At 47.3% G+C, this 17,788-nt stretch overlaps 1 protein-coding gene across 1 annotated transcript in view; it reads right to left on the bottom strand.

The window, feature by feature from the left end:
* PDE3B (phosphodiesterase 3B) overlaps window positions 1-17,788 on the bottom strand; it is a 199,914-nt gene that overhangs the window by 48,934 nt on the left and 133,192 nt on the right. Inside the window, exons 5-9 of the mRNA XM_063946478.1 lie at window positions 17,385-17,491; window positions 16,840-17,035; window positions 8,432-8,523; window positions 7,074-7,213; window positions 5,083-5,217 (exon numbers count right to left, since the gene is read on the bottom strand). Coding sequence (XP_063802548.1) covers window positions 5,083-5,217; window positions 7,074-7,213; window positions 8,432-8,523; window positions 16,840-17,035; window positions 17,385-17,491 — 670 coding nt within the window. The remainder of the gene's footprint in view (window positions 1-5,082; window positions 5,218-7,073; window positions 7,214-8,431; window positions 8,524-16,839; window positions 17,036-17,384; window positions 17,492-17,788) is intronic.

The following is a 17,788-nucleotide window of genomic DNA, read 5'->3' on the forward strand; positions in this document are numbered from 1 at the left end:
TAACATACATTTATCAGCACACATCTCACTAATGATACAGAACAGCACACACGTCACAAGTGATACAGGACAAGTAACAGCAAACACCTCACTTGTGATACAGGACAAGTAACATACATTTATCAGCACACACCTCACTAGTGATACAGGACAAGTAACAGCACACACCTCACTTGTGATACAGGACAAGTAACATACATTTATCAGCACACACCTCACTAGTGATACAGGACAAGTAACAGCAAACACCTCACTTGTGATACAGGACAAGTAACATGCATTTATCAGCACACACCTCACTAGTGATACAGGACAAGTAACAGCAAACACCTCACTTGTGATACAGGACAAGTAACATACATTTATCAGCACACACCTCACTAGTGATACAGGACAAGTAACAGCACACACCTCACTAGTGATATAGGCCAAATAACATGCATGAAACAGCACACACCTCACTAATGATACAGGACAAGTAACATACATGTAACAGCGTGCACCTCACTAGTGATACAGGACAAGTAACAGCACACACCTCACTAGTGATACAGGCCAAGTAACAGCAAACACCTCACTAGTGATACAGGACATGTAACATACATGTAACAGCACACACCTCACTAGTGATACAGGACAAGTAACATACATGTAACAGCGCACACCTCACTAATGATACTGGACAAGTAACATACATGTAACAGCAAACACCTCACTAGTGATACAGGACAAGTAACATACATTTATCAGCACACATCTCACTAATGATACAGAACAGCACACACGTCACTAGTGATACAGGACAAGTAACATACATGTAACAGCGTGCACCTCACTAGTGATACAGGACAAGTAACATACATGTAACAGCACACACCTCACTAATGATACAGGACATGTAACATACATGTAACAGCACACACCTTACTAGTGATACAGGACAAGTAACATACATGTAACAGCGCACACCTCACTAATGATACTGGACAAGTAACATACATTTATCAGCACACATCTCACTAATGATACAGGACAAGTAACAGCAAACACCTCACTAGTGATACAGGACAAGTAACATACATGTAACAGCACACACCTCACTAATGATACAGGACATGTAACATACAACGCACACCTCACTAGTGACACAGAACAAGTAACATACATGTAACAGCGCACACCTCACTAGTGATACAGGACAAGTAACATACAACGCACACCTCACTAGTGATACAATACAAGTAACATACATGTATCAGCACACACCTCACTAGTGATACAGGGCAAGTAACATACATGTAACAGCACATACCTCACTAGCGATACAGGACAAGTAACATACATGTAACAGCACATACCTCACTAGTGATACAGGACAAGTAACATACATGTAACAGCACATAACTCACTAGTGATACAGGACAAGTAACAAAGTACACGCCTCACTAGTGATACAGGACAAGTAACATACATGTATCAGCACATACCTCACTAATGATACAGGACAAGTAACAGCAGACACACCTCCCTAATGATACAGGACATGTAACATACATGTAACAGCACACACCTCACTATTGATACAGGACAAGTTACACAGCACACACCTAACTAGTGACACAGGACAAGTAACAAAGTACACGCCTCACTAGTGATACAGGACAAGTAACATACATGTATCAGCACACACCTCACTAATGATACTGGACAAGTAGCAGCACACACACCTCCCTAATGATACAGGACATGTAACATACATGTAACAGCACACACCTCACTAGTGATACAGAACAAGTAACATACATGTAACAGCACAAACCTCACTAGTGATACAGGGCAAGTAACAGCACACACACCTCCCTAATGATACAGGACATGTAACATCACACACCTCAACACTAGTTATACGGGACATGTAACATACATGAAACAGCACAAACCTCACTAGTGATACAGGACACGTAACAGCACACACCTCACTAGTGATACAGGACATGTAACATACATATAACAGCGCACACCTCACTAGTGATACAGGACAAGTAACAAAGTACACGCCTCACTAGTGATACAGGACAAGTAACATACATGTATCCGCACACACCTCACTAATGATACTGGACAAGTAACATACATGTAACAGCACACACCTCACTAGTGATACAGGACAAGTAACATACATGTATCAGCACACACCTCACTAGTGACACAGGACAAGTAACAAAGTACACGCCTCACTAGTGATACAGGACAAGTAACATACATGTATCAGCACACACCTCACTAATGATACTGGACAAGTAGCAGCACACACACCTCCCTAATGATACAGGACATGTAACATACATATAACAGCGCACACCTCACTAGTGATACAGGACAAGTAACAAAGTACACGCCTCACTAGTGATACAGGACAAGTAACACACATGTATCAGCACACACCTCACTAATGATACTGGACAAGTAACATACATGTAACAGCACACACCTCACTAGTGATACAGGACAAGTAACATACATGTATCAGCACACACCTCACTAATGATACTGGACAAGTAACATACATGCAACAGCACACACCTCACTAGTGATACAGGACAAGTAACAGCACACACACCTCCCTAATGATACAGGACATGTAACATCACACACCTCAACACTAGTTATACGGGACATGTAACATACATGAAACAGCACAAACCTCACTAGTGATACAGGACAAGTAACAGCACACACCTCACTAGTGATACAGGACATGTAACATACATATAACAGCGCACACCTCACTAGTGATACAGGACAAGTAAAGTACACGCCTCACTAGTGATACAGGACAAGTAACATACATGTATCCGCACACACCTCACTAATGATACTGGACAAGTAACATACATGTAACAGCACACACCTCACTAGTGATACAGGACAAGTAACATACATGTATCAGCACACACCTCACTAGTGACACAGGACAAGTAACAAAGCACACGCCTCACTAGTGATACAGGACAAGTAACATACATGTATCAGCACACACCTCACTAATGATACTGGACAAGTAGCAGCACACACACCTCCCTAATGATACAGGACATGTAACATACATATAACAGCGCACACCTCACTAGTGATACAGGACAAGTAACACACATGTATCAGCACACACCTCACTAATGATACTGGACAAGTAACATACATGTAACAGCACACACCTCACTAGTGATACAGGACAAGTAACATACATGTATCAGCACACACCTCACTAATGATACTGGACAAGTAACATACATGCAACAGCACACACCTCACTAGTGATGCAGGACAAGTAACATACATGTATCAGCACATACCTCACTAATGATACAGGACAAGTAACAAAGTACACGCCTCACTAGTGATACAGGACAAGTAACATACATGTAACAGCACACACCTCACTAATGATACAGGACAAGTAACAGCACACACACCTCCCTAATGATACAGGACATGTATAACATACATGTAACAGCACACACCTCATCACTAGTTATACAGGACATGTAACATACATGAAACCGCACAAACCTCACTAGTGATACAGGACATGTAACAGGACACACCTCACTAATGATACAGGACAAGTAACAAACATGTAACAGCATACACCTCACTAGTGATGCAGGACAAGTAACATACATGTAACAGCGTGCACCTCACTAGTGATACAGGACAAGTAACATACATGTAACAGCGCACACCTCACTAGTGATACAGGACAAGTAACAAAGTACACACCTCACTAGTGATACAGAACAAGTAACATACATGTAACAGCACACACCTCACTAGTGATACAGGACAAGTAACATACATGTAACAGCGCACACCTCACTAGTGATACAGGACAAGTAACATACGTGTATCAGCACACACCTCACTAAGGATACAGGACAAGTAACATACATGCAACAGCACAAACCTCACTAGTGATACAGGACAAGTAACAGCACACACCTCACTAGTGATACAGGACATGTAACATACATGTAACAGCACACACCTCACTAGTGATACAGGACAAGTAACATACATGTAACAGCACACACCTCACTAGTGATACAGGACAAGTAACATATATGTAACAGCACACACCTCACTAGTGATACAGGACAAGTAACATACATGTAACAGCACACACCTCACTAGTGATACAGGACAAGTAACATACATGTAACAGCGCACACCTCACTAGTGATACAGGACAAGTAACATACGTGTATCAGCAAACACCTCACTAAGGATACAGGACAAGTAACATACATGCAACAGCACAAACCTCACTAGTGATACAGGACAAGTAACAGCACACACCTCACTAGTGATACAGGACAAGTAACATACGTGTATCAGCACACACCTCACTAAGGATACAGGACAAGTAACATACATGAAACAGCACACACCTCACTAGTGATACAGGACAAGTAACATACATGTAACAGCACACACCTCACTAGTGATACAGGACAAGTAACATACATGTAACAGCACACACCTCACTAGTGATACAGGACAAGTAACATACATGTAACAGCACACACCTCACTAGTGATACAGGACAAGTAACATACATGTAACAGCGCACACCTCACTAGTGATACAGGACAAGTAACATACGTGTATCAGCAAACACCTCACTAAGGATACAGGACAAGTAACATACATGCAACAGCACAAACCTCACTAGTGATACAGGACAAGTAACAGCACACACCTCACTAGTGATACAGGACATATAACATACATGTAACAGCACACACCTCACTAGTGATACAGGACAAGTAACATACATGTAACAGCACACACCTCACTAATGATACAGGACAAGTAACAGCACACACCTCACTAGTGATACAGGACATATAACATACATGTAACAGCACACACCTCACTAATGATACAGGACAAGTAAAATACATGTAACAGCACACACTTCACTAGTGATAGAGGACAAGTAACAAATACAAGCAGCAGCATATGTCTCATTAGTGATACGGACAAGTAACATACATGTAACATAAATGTAATAGCACACACCTCACTAAGGATCCTCCCAGATTTCCCTCCTGTCTTCTCCATAAGATCGAAGATTGGAAAATTCCAATTATCCAATTTCTCCAGTAAATCGTCCTGATCCTCAATGAGCAAATCCAGAGAAGACTCTTCCTCCATCTAAGCAGGGAACAGACATGAAAGACACGGGCACCCAGAATTACATACATGTGCGTTCTGAGCAGGGAACAGACATGAAAGACACGGGCACCCAGAATTACATACATGTGCGATCTGAGCAGGGAACAGACATGAAAGACACGGGCACCCAGAATTACATACATGTGCGATCTGAGCAGGGAACAGACATGAAAGACCCGGGCAGCCAGAATTACATACATGTGCGATCTGAGCAGGGAACAGACATGAAAGACACGGGCACCCAGAATTACATACATGTGCGATCTGAGCAGGGAACAGACATGAAAGACACGGGCACCCAGAATTACATACATGTGCGATCTGAGCAGGGAACAGACATGAAAGACACGGGCACCCAGCATTACATACATGTGCGATCTGAGCAGGGAACACACATGAAAGACACGGGCACCCAGCATTACATACATGTGTAAGCTGTAAATCGTTACACACTGGTTTATGATGTGCAGATGAGGAACATTAACTACTTGGGGCCTAGGCTGTTATCTTGTTACCTTCTCAATGGAACCAAATACAGAACAGCGTGGCATATCTCAAGAAATTCTCGCAGGCCAAGCATTCAGGATAGCCTTGTATAGTCACCGGTGTTTTGGACAGTGACAATATCTGTTATACTGGGGATATACAGAACGTTCTTAGTGTGTGTGTGTGTGTGTGTGTGTGTGTGTGTGTGTGTGTGTGTGTGTGTGTGTGTGTGTGTTACCTCTGTAGGGTACCATTGCACACAGTACTGCACATTACAATGTGCCTCTATATTGTGCCATCAGGCAGGATTCTAGTGCGACCATTCTCAGGTCTTCTAAAAACTACTGAACGCTCCAACAGGATTGGCATGTGAGCGGCAGAGACCATTCTACACCCTTCATTCTTGTGAGGACTTCGTAGTGGATTCTTAGGGGTGTCCTGGATCGTTGTCCCCCCTAACTATATAACATCTCTCTTCAGTGACAATTTGTTCAGATTCCAGGACCTGTTGAGATTTAATAGAATCCAATCCTCCTCCCACCCAGACAACTGCTCCTGTGTCTCTAGATGCCACACCCACAAATCATACAGAACGCTCCCCCTTACACAACAGTAATGGTTGTCAGGATAATTAACTCTGAACGGTGGTGTACTACTCCGAGGTCAGCTAAACCTTTCTGCAACTCCTGTGAGGGGTACATGTGGTTTCTGCAACCCCTGAGAGGAGTGCGCGCCGGGGGCGGCAGGCCCTGAGAGGAGTGCGCGCCGGGGGCGGCAGGCCCTGAGAGGAGTGCGCGCCGGGGGCGGCAGGCCCTGAGAGGAGTGCGCGCCGGGGGCGGCAGGCCCTGAGAGGAGTGCGCGCCGGGGGCGGCAGGCCCTGAGAGGAGTGCGCGCCGGGGGCGGCAGGCCCTGTTCTACTCTGTGTATCTGATCAGTCTACGCTCGATTCCATCAGATATTTTTATGGATCCTCCAGAGGTCTTGATTCCAACAGCTGCATATAAGCTCCAATCCACCAAAGATGTCTCTGACCGTTGAGATCACATGATTAGCAGTTAACCAATCGTTTTAGACTTCCATCACATTTCCTAAGTAAATTACGTCCTCAACCAACTGGTGCTTACAGGTTTGTTCATGGTCGTTATTAAATTAATGAAGCAAACGTTTACTTATGCATTATAATGTGCACTAATGTGTAACTGAGCAGGCTTCATAACTTCCATCGGCCCAACTGCGTCCAGCCTGGCTATAGAGACGCCCAAAAAGGAAACCCATTCTATATACTGTATGCTCGGGGGTACGCAGGGCGGGAGAGGAAAAGCTGAAAGAGAGCCACCAGAACTGGCTACCTCGGATTGCTGGCCGGCCTGCATCTGCTCCATGTACTGTTCTTCATTCACAGACAACCTCCTGAAGTCTGTCTGTGGCCGTTTCTCCGGCTTCTTGTCTCTTAAGTGCACAGATTCATCCTGAATGCTGGAATTATCACCTACAGAGAGAGAAATATGGAACACACACAAATTGTAGAATTCTATGAACTCAATCTGACAAGGACTAAATCTGAGGCCTATGATCAAGACATTAAACCCCCCTGAGGAGCAGGGGTGGGATATAAATGCAGGATGCACCATCACCACCTAGGTATCCGGTCTTGACAAGACTTGGGTCGAGTGTCTAGGTCGACCACTATGGTTCGACAGTAACTAGGTCGACAGGTCAAAAGGTTGACATGAGTTCTTTACTTTTCTTCTCTCTTAACTTTTTCGTACTTTGCTATCCACGCGGACTACGATTGGGAACGGTAAGTTGTGCCGAGCGTAGCGGTAGTGGAGCGAGGCACCTTGCCCGAAGGTTTGCTCGCCATACGAGGGGACGTGGTGCGCTAATTAGGGTTCCCAGTCACTGTACGGCGAAAACGGCATAAAAAAAAAAAGATTAAAAAACTCATGTCAACCTTTTGACCTGTCGACCTAGAGGCCCTGTCGACCAATAGTGGCCGAACTAGACACTGTCGACCTTCAATACCACACAGCACCACCTATTACGGTCGTACTTTCACAATTAATTTGGCACCAGTATTCTGTATGCTTTTGGTGCTAAATACCAACGTTTATAGCTCAACAGTAACTTTATTACGCCACAATCTTAGCGAGAACGTATAAAACATATTAAGACCGTTTAAATATTAGAAATTGCTCATGCCAGTTAAGAAGTTAAGCATGTTTAAATGGACTTCCAGCCAAATAATCTGCAATGGGAAAACCAACATAAAAGAAACAAACGGTTAAAATGTAAGACAAAACTCCGGCGCTCTGCGGCCCGAGAAATCTGTTCATTAATATGAAACAATACGATAGAAATTAATTCACTAACTCTGTATCATAATAAGGATTTGCACAAGTTCCATATACCTGGATCTGTGTGCGGCATGTTAAAGGTACGGAAAGAGTGGCCATACTATAGAGAAACCGTTCCATACACCTAGATCCGCGTGCGACATGCAGAGTGCCCGCTGTACCACACAGAAATTAGTACCAGCCAATCAGCTGCTGTCATTCTTTAAACACAGCCTGTAACATGACAGCTAGGAGCTTATTGGCTGGTACTTTCTCTCTCTCTCCCCCCCCCCCCCCCCCCCCCAAGGCTTAGTACACCTCCTCCATAATTTTGGGAACTTTTCACCCCCATCCCGCTGCCCGGAACTCACCTGATTTTCGGACCTGGCTCTCTGAACCAGACTGTGTGCTGTTGTCCGGTGATTCGGAGTTTGAAATAGCCTTAAAATTTTTGTGACCACAACTAGAAAAAGAAACAGGATAAGAACATTGTCACGTCATAATGGCTACATGTAATCACGATTAAACATGGAGTAGGCAGAGCGTGGCTGCTGATCTGAGCAGATGAAAGCTCCGCTGTGTTAGGTCCCCCTCCCTGTTGACTCCGAAGCTCCCCGACCTGCCGGAGCGGACTTGGGGCCTAATTCAGACCTGATCACTGTTATGCGAAATCACACAGCGGCCAATTATCTAATGACTGCGCATGCGTACGGATCTTTATGCGCGGGCCAAACTGCAAAAAACTCCTGCTACTTTTTTGAGGCGAACGCAGGCTGATTGACAGTAGGGAGGCCAATCCCGGACATTTTTTTAAATCCCGGGATCCCACCGATAACCGATCACGGGATTGGCCACCCTAATTGACAGGAAGTGGACATGTGGGGGTGGTAACTGGCCGTTTTCTGGGCGGGTGTGTGACGTCAGCTTCGGCCCCGATAAGCCTGTTTCTTTCGCACTGTAGGAGTAAGTATTGGGCTACGCACAGACTGGAAAAAAAATAAGAATTTACTCACCGGTAATTCTATTTCTCGTAGTCCGTAGTGGATGCTGGGAACTCCGTAAGGACCATGGGGAATAGCGGGCTCCGAAGGAGGCTGGGCACTCTAGAAAGATTTCAGACTACCTGGTGTGCACTGGCTCCTCCCACTATGACCCTCCTCCAAGCCTCAGTTAGGATACTGTGCCCGGACGAGCGTACACAATAAGGAAGGATTTTGAATCCCGGGTAAGACTCATACCAGCCACACCAATCACACCGTACAACTCGTGATATGAAACCCAGTTAACAGTATGAAACAACTGAGCCTCTCAACAGATGGCTCAACAATAACCCGATTTAGTTATCCATAACTATGTACAAGTATTGCAGATAAAACGCACTTGGGATGGGCGCCCAGCATCCACTACGGACTACGAGAAATAGAATTACCGGTGAGTAAATTCTGATTTTCTCTGACGTCCTAGTGGATGCTGGGAACTCCGTAAGGACCATGGGGATTATACCAAAGCTCCCAAACGGGCGGGAGAGTGCGGATGACTCTGCAGCACCGAATGAGAGAACTCCAGGTCCTCCTCAGCCAGGGTATCAAATTTATAGAATTTTGCAAACGTGTTTGCCCCTGACCAAGTAGCAGCTCGGCAAAGTTGTAAAGCCGAGACCCCTCGGGCAGCCGCCCAAGATGAGCCCACCTTCCTTGTGGAATGGGCATTGACAGATTTTGGCTGTGGCAGGCCTGCCACAGAATGTGCAAGTTGAATTGTACTACAAATCCAACGAGCAATAGTCTGCTTAGAAGCAGGAGCACCCAGCTTGTTGGGTGCATATAGGATAAACAGCGAGTCAGATTTTCTGACTCCAGCCGTCCTGGAAACATATTTTCAGGGCCCTGACCACGTCTAACAACTTGGAGTCCTCCAAGTCCCTAGTGGCCGCAGGCACCACAATAGGCTGGTTCAAATGAAACGCTGACACCACCTTAGGGAGAAACTGGGGACGAGTCCTCAATTCTGCCCTATCCATATGGAAAATCAGATAAGGGCTTTTATAAGACAAAGCCGCCAATTCTGATACTCGCCTGGCAGAAGCCAAGGCCAATAACATGACCACCTTCCACGTGAGATATTTCAGATCCACGGTTTTTAGTGGTTCAAACCAATGTGATTTTAAGAAACTCAACACCACGTTGAGATCCCAAGGTGCCACAGGAGGCACATATGGGGGCTGAATATGCAGCACTCCCTTTACAAATGTCTGAACTTCAGGTACTGAAGCTAGTTCTTTCTGAAAGAAAAATCGATAGAGCCGAGATCTGTACCTTAATGGAACCCAGTTTTAGGCCCATATTCACTCCTGCTTGCAGGAAATGCAGAAATCGACCTAGTTGAAATTCCTCAGTTGGGGCCTTTTCGGCCTCACACCATGCAACATATTTCCGCCATATGCGGTGATAATGATTTGCTGTAACCTCTTTCCTGGCTTTAATAAGCGTAGGAATGACTTCCTCCGGAATGCCCTTTTCTTTCAGGATCCGGCGTTCAACCGCCATGCCGTCAAACGCAGCCGCGGTAAGTCTTGGAACAGACAGGGCCCCTGCTGTAGCAGGTCTTGTCTTAGCGGCAGAGGCCACGGGTCCTCTGAGATCATCTCTTGAAGTTCCGGGTACCATGTTCTTCTTGGCCAATCCGGAACCACGAGAATTGTGTTTACTCCTCGCTTTCTCATTATTCTCAATACCTTTGGTATGAGAGGCAGCGGAGGGAACACATAAACTGACTGGTACACCCACGGTGTCACTAGAGCGTCCACAGCTATCGCTTGAGGGTCTCTTGACCTGGCGCAATACCTCTCTAGTTTTTTGTTTAGGCGGGACGCCATCATGTCCACCTGTGGACGATCCCACTGATGTACAATCATTTGGAAGACTTCTGGATGAAGTCCCCACTCTCCCGGGTGGAGGTCGTGTCTGCTGAGGAAGTCTGCTTCCCAGTTGTCCACTCCCGGAATGAACACTGCTGACAGTGCTAGTACATGATTTTCCGCCCATCGGAGAATTCTTGTGGCTTCTGTCATTGCCATCCTGCTTCTTGTGCCGCCCTGTCGATTCACATGGGCGACTGCCGTGATGTTGTCCGACTGGATCAGCACCGGCTGGTGTAGGAGCAGGGATTTTGCTTGACTTAGGGCATTGTAGATGGCCCTTAGTTCCAGAATATTTATGTGAAGGGAAGTCTCCTGACTTGTCCATAGTCCTTGGAAGTTTCTTCCCTTTGTGACTGCCCCCCAGCCTCGCAGGCTGGCATCCGTGGTCACCAGGACCCAGTCCTGAATGCCGAATCTGCGACCCTCCAGAAGATGAGCACTCTGCAGCCACCACAGAAGAGACACCCTGGTTCTTGCAGACAGGGTTATCAAGCGATGCATCTGAAGATGCGATCCGGACCACTTGTCAAACAGGTCCCACTGAAAGATTCTGGCATGGAACCTGCCGAATGGAATTGCTTCGTAAGAAGCTACCATCTTTCCCATGACCCGCGTGCAGTGATGCACCGATACCTGTTTTGGTTTCAGGAGGTCTCTGACTAGAGAAGACAACTCCCTGGCTTTCTCCTCCGGGAGAAACACTCTTTTCTGGACTGTGTCCAGAATCATCCCCAGGAACAGTAGACGTGTCGTCGGGACCAGCTGTGACTTTGGGATATTCAGAATCCAGCCGTGCTGGTTCAGCACTTCCTGAGATAGTGCTACTCCCACCAACAACTGTTCCTTGGACCGAGCCTTTATTAGGAGATCGTCCAAGTACGGGATAATTAAAACTCCCTTTCTTCGAAGGAGTATCATCATTTCCGCCATAACCTTGGTAAATACCCTTGGTGCCGTGGAGAGTCCAAACGGCAGCGTCTGGAATTGGTAATGGCAATCCTGTACCACAAATCTGAGGTACTCCTGGTGAGGATGGTAAATGGGGACATGCAGGTAAGCATCCTTGATGTCCAGGGAAACCATGTAATCCCCCTCGTCCAGGCTTGCAATAACCGCCCTGAGCGATTCCATCTTGAACTTGAATTTTTTTATGTACATGTTCAAGGATTTCAAATTTAAAATGGGTCTCACCGAACCGTCCGGCTTCGGTACCACAAATAGTGTGGAATAGTAACCCCGGCCTTGTTGAAGTAGGGGTACCTTGATTATCACCTGCTGGGAGTACAGCTTGTGAATTGCCGCTAGCACCGCCTCCCTGTCTGAGGGAGCAATCGGCAAGGCAGATTTTAGGAACCGGTGGGGTGGAGCCGCCTCGAATTCCAGCATGTATCCCTGAGATACTACTTGAAGGATCCAGGGATCCACCTGTAAGCGAGCCCACTGATCGCTGAAATTTCTGAGGCGGGCCCCCACCGTGCCTGGCTCCGCCTGTGGAGCCCCACCGTCATGCGGCGGACTTGGAAGAGGAAGCGGGGGAGGACTTTTGTTCCTGGGAACCTGCTGTCTGTTGCAGCCTTTTTCCCCTACCTCTGCCTCTAGACAGAAAAGACCCTCCTTTTACACGCTTGCTTTTCTGGGTCCGAAAGGACTGAACCTGATAAAATGTCGCCTTCTTAGGCTGTGAGGGAACATGGGGTAAAAATGCTGACTTCCCAGACGTTGCTGTGGAAACTAGGTCGGAGAGACCATCCCCAAATAATTCCTCCCCTTTATAAGGCAAAACTTCCATGTGCCTCTTGGAATCTGCATCTCCCGTCCACTGACGAGTCCATAAGCATCTCCTAGCAGAGATAGACAATGCACTTACTTTAGATGCCAGCCGGCAAATTTCCCTCTGTGCATCTCTCATATATAAGACTGAATCTTTTATATGGTCAATCGTTAGCAGAATAGTGTCTCTGTCTAGTGTGTCAATATTTTCTGACAGTTTTTCTGACCATGCAGCGGCAGCACTGCACATCCAAGCTGACGCAATAGCTGGTCTAAGTATAATGCCTGAGTGTGTGTATACAGACTTCAGGATTGCCTCCTGCTTTCTATCAGCAGGCTCCTTAAGGGCGGCCGTATCCTGAGAGGGTAGTGCCACCTTTTTTGACAAACGTGTGAGCGCTTTATCCACCCTAGGTGGTGTTTCCCAACGTGACCTATCCTCTGGCGGGAAAGGGAATGCCATTAGTACCTTCTTAGGAATTACAAATTTTTTATCAGGGAAAAGCCACGCTTCTTCACACACTTCATTTAGTTCATCTGATGGGGGAAAAACTACGGGTAGTTTTTTCTCTCCAAACATAATACCCTTTTTTGTGGTACCTGGATGTAAATCAGAAATGTTTAACACCTCTTTCATTGCCTCAATCATGCAGTGAATGGCCCTGACAGGCATTAGGTTTGACTCATCGTCGTCGACACTGTTATCAGTATCCGTGTCGACATCCGGGTCTGCAAACTGAGGTAGCGGGCGTTTTAGAGCCCCTGACGACCCCTGAGGCACCTGGACAGGCACGAGCTGAGATCCCGGCTGTCCCACATTTGGCATGTCGTCAAATTTCTTATGTAAAGAATCTATACGTGCACTCATTTCTTTCCATAAGTTCATCCACTCGGGTGTCTGCCCCGCAGGGGGTGACGTCCCTTCAAAATGCATCTGCTCCGCCTCCACCTCATTATCCTCATCAAACATGTCGACACAGCCGTACCGACACACCCCACACACACAGGGAATGCTCAACAGAGGACAGGACCCACAAAAAGCCCTTTGGGGGGACAGAGTGAGAGTATGCCAGCACACACCAGAGCGCTATATATATACAGGGACTAACTGAGTTATGTCCCTAATAGCTGCTTTTCATATAATATATGTATATATACTGCCAAATTTAATGCCCCCCCTCTCTTTTCCCTCTTACTGTTACTGTATATTGCAGGGAAGAGCCAGGGAGCTTCCTTCCAGCCGAGCTGTGAGGGAAAAATGGCGCCAGTGTGCTGAGGAGATAGGCTCCGCCCCTTTTTCGCGGCCTATTCTCCCGCTTTTTATGGAATTCTGGCAGGGGTATTTACCTCATATATAGCCTCTGGGGCTATATATTGAGGTATTTTAGCCAGCCAAGGTGTTATTATTGCTGCCTCAGGGCGCCCCCCCCCCAGCGCCCTGCACCCTCAGTGACCGGAGTGTGAAGTGTGAGAGGAGCAATGGCGCACAGCTGCAGTGCTGTGCGCTACCTTGGTGAAGACAGTCTTCATGCCGCCGATTTTCCGGACCATCTTCTTGCTTCTGGCTCTCTAAGGGGGATGGCGGCGCGGCTCCGGGACCGAACACCAAGGACTGGGCCTGCGGTCGATCCCTCTGGAGCTAATGGTGTCCAGTAGCCTAAGAAGCCCAATCCGGCTGCAAGCAGGCGAGTTCGCTTCTTCTCCCCTTAGTCCCTCGCTGCAGTGAGCCTGTTGCCAGCAGGTCTCACTGAAAATAAAAAACGTAAGTCTATTCTTTCTAAGAGCTCAGGAGAGCCCCTAGTGTGCATCCAACCTCGGCCGGGCACGAATTCTAACTGAGGCTTGGAGGAGGGTCATAGTGGGAGGAGCCAGTGCACACCAGGTAGTCTGAAATCTTTCTAGAGTGCCCAGCCTCCTTCGGAGCCCGCTATTCCCCATGGTCCTTACGGAGTTCCCAGCATCCACTAGGACGTCAGAGAAACATTAGATGGTGAGTTGCGAACGGATTGGCAGCTGACCGGCATTTGCAAACCTTTCCGCATGGCGTACACAGACTTGCACGGGATGGGTTTTTTACTGGGCGGCGAATATACGATCGCAAACCTCTGCAAGTTCGCAGAGGTGCGATCAGGTCTGAATTAGGCCCTTGTACCCAGCCCACAGGAACGCGGCTACGCACTAGAAGTCGGGACTATTCTACAGCTTCCTAGATCACTCTCCGTAGATGGCGCACAGCCTGCCTCCACTCATATATCACACACAGGTTTCACGCAAAGGTGTATTTTAAAAAAAACACCATCAGAGGTGAAATAGGCGACCGTTCTTTCCAGCTGGAATCTGTTTAATCAGGAATTATGGACAACATAAGACTATAGCACCCCTATATTATTTATTGTCTGTGATGTATAATCTATTAATCACTTGTACGGTTTACACAGCAAATCTTTCAAATGAGACATTTTCCAACAGAGCTCCTGCAATTTTATAATTATTTATTGTGATGCTGGCATCCGGTAATATCAATCAGCGCAGTAATGTGTAAAGACTACATCGCCATAATATGCATAGGGTGCCGTCCACTACATAGGCACAACGTACAGAGGGATCCTTACACTACACTGGCACAACGCACAGCGGGCGCCGTCCACTACACTGGCACAACGTACAGAGGGATCCTTACACTACACTGGCACAACGTACAGAGGGATCCTTACACTACACAGGCACAACGCACAGAGGGATCCTTACACTACACAGGCACAACGCACAGAGGGCGCCGTCCACTACACAGGCACAACGTACAGAGGGATCCTTACACTACACAGGCACAACGCACAGAGGGATCCTTACACTACACTGGCACAACGTACAGAGGGATCCTTACACTACACAGGCACAACGTACAGAGGGATCCTTACACTACACTGGCACAACGTACAGAGGGATCCTTACACTACACAGGCACAACGCACAGAGGGCGCCGTCCACTACACAGGCACAACGTACAGAGGGATCCTTACACTACACAGGCACAACGCACAGAGGGATCCTTACACTACACTGGCACAACGTACAGAGGGATCCTTACACTACACTGGCACAACGTACAGAGGGATCCTTACACTACACAGGCACAACGTACAGAGGGATCCTTACACTACACAGGCACAACGTACAGAGGGATCCTTACACTACACAGGCACAACGTACAGAGGGATCCTTACACTACACAGGCACAACGCACAGAGGGCGCCGTCCACTACACAGGCACAACGTACAGAGGGATCCTTACACTACACAGGCACAACGTACAGAGGGATCCTTACACTACACAGGCACAACGTACAGAGGGATCCTTACACTACACAGGCACAACGCACAGAGGGATCCTTACACTACACAGGCACAACGCACAGAGGGATCCTTACACTACACAGGCACAACGTACAGAGGGCGCCGTCCACTACACAGGCACAACGCACAGAGGGCGCCGTCCACTACACAGGCACAACGCACAGAGGGCGCCGTCCACTACACAGGCACAACGCACAGAGGGCGCCATCCAGGACACAGGCACAACGCACAGAGGGCGCCGTCCACTACACAGGCACAACGCACAGCGGGCGTCGTCCACTACACAGGCACAACGCACAGAGGGATCCGTCCATTACACAGGCACAACGCACAGCGGGCACCGTCCACTACACAGGCATAACGCACAGCGGGCACCGTCCACTACACAGGCATAACGCACAGCGGGCGCCGTCCACTACACAGGCACAACGCACAAAGGGCGCCGTCCACTACACAGGCACAACGCACAGAGGGCGCCGTCCACTACATGGGCACAACGCACAGAGGGATTTGTCCACTACACAGCACAACGCACAGAATAGATTATTCCTAATAACTATACACTGCATTTAGGACTGGACTCCTGCAGAAACCTCAATAATGATCCTTCTTATTCCCCTGTACAAAGGGGATCCTTTGTGCAGGGGAATGAGAAGTAAATGAGATTGCTCTCATTTACTGGCTAACTTGTAATACGGGACAGAGCTGCTGTATCTCTCCGGGAATGTTTTATACCTGTTACAAATATGGCTTAAAGACGTTCTGATTTGCTGCTGGCAATCCTGAGAAGCTAATGTATATCCCACAGGTTTATGTAGCGTAACACTTGGCTTTGTGAGAAAATCCGCAGTGTCAGGAAACTCTACAGGCGACCGGTTAAATGCAGATCCGTGGCTGGGCGAATTCACAGGGCTCAGGCTCGGAGAGGTACCTGAAACACAGCAGAAGCATTAGCCAGCCGTACAGAGAAGAGACCCTCATCTTCCTGTCCGGGGTACTCCTATACAGGGCTGCTCTAGTAGTATGACAAAGCGCCAACATCTGCCTTGGGGCTGTGCAATTCAATCTGCACAAACAGCGCCTAACAATAATGAAACCAATTAAAAATATACATGTTTTGTGGCCCTGGGGTCTCATGTAGAGAGCGCTCGGGAAGTACGCATTCACACAGATGCTTATGGTGTCCCCCCTAATAAAAAACAACATTCACACACTTTATATTAACTCTGTAGATCTCACCCGCTGGCAATTGGTCTCCACTGATGTGCTACGGTTCTTACCAGCTCTCCTGGTGGCCATGTGAGGGGTCAGAGTCACAGAAGAGGACCTCTGCTTTGGTATGGTCAGCAGGTTGGAGCTGAACGGTCCATTTGGATAAGATCCTTGGCTACAAATAAAACAGATTAGAAAGTGATTTGGGGTTGCGGCAGACGACGGACGGGTTCACGTGCAACACCAAGCAACCAAACGGAGACTAAACGGGTAATCTAGGGTGGAGGTGAGGAGGTTCCGTCTCTCTTCCTACCCCACAAGAGGACTAGAACTCTTACAGCCATCGCAGACCCCAGCAGACCAAGACTGCATGGGAATTATGCTTTTGCTTCTGATTTTAACTCTTATGCCTCCCCCCATACAGTACATTTTCAGTTTTGAGAGTGTCCTCCAGCAGAGGAAGTCTATTTTT

This window comes from Pseudophryne corroboree, chromosome 11 (assembly GCF_028390025.1).
Source record: "Pseudophryne corroboree isolate aPseCor3 chromosome 11, aPseCor3.hap2, whole genome shotgun sequence".
NCBI lineage: Eukaryota > Metazoa > Chordata > Amphibia > Anura > Myobatrachidae > Pseudophryne > Pseudophryne corroboree.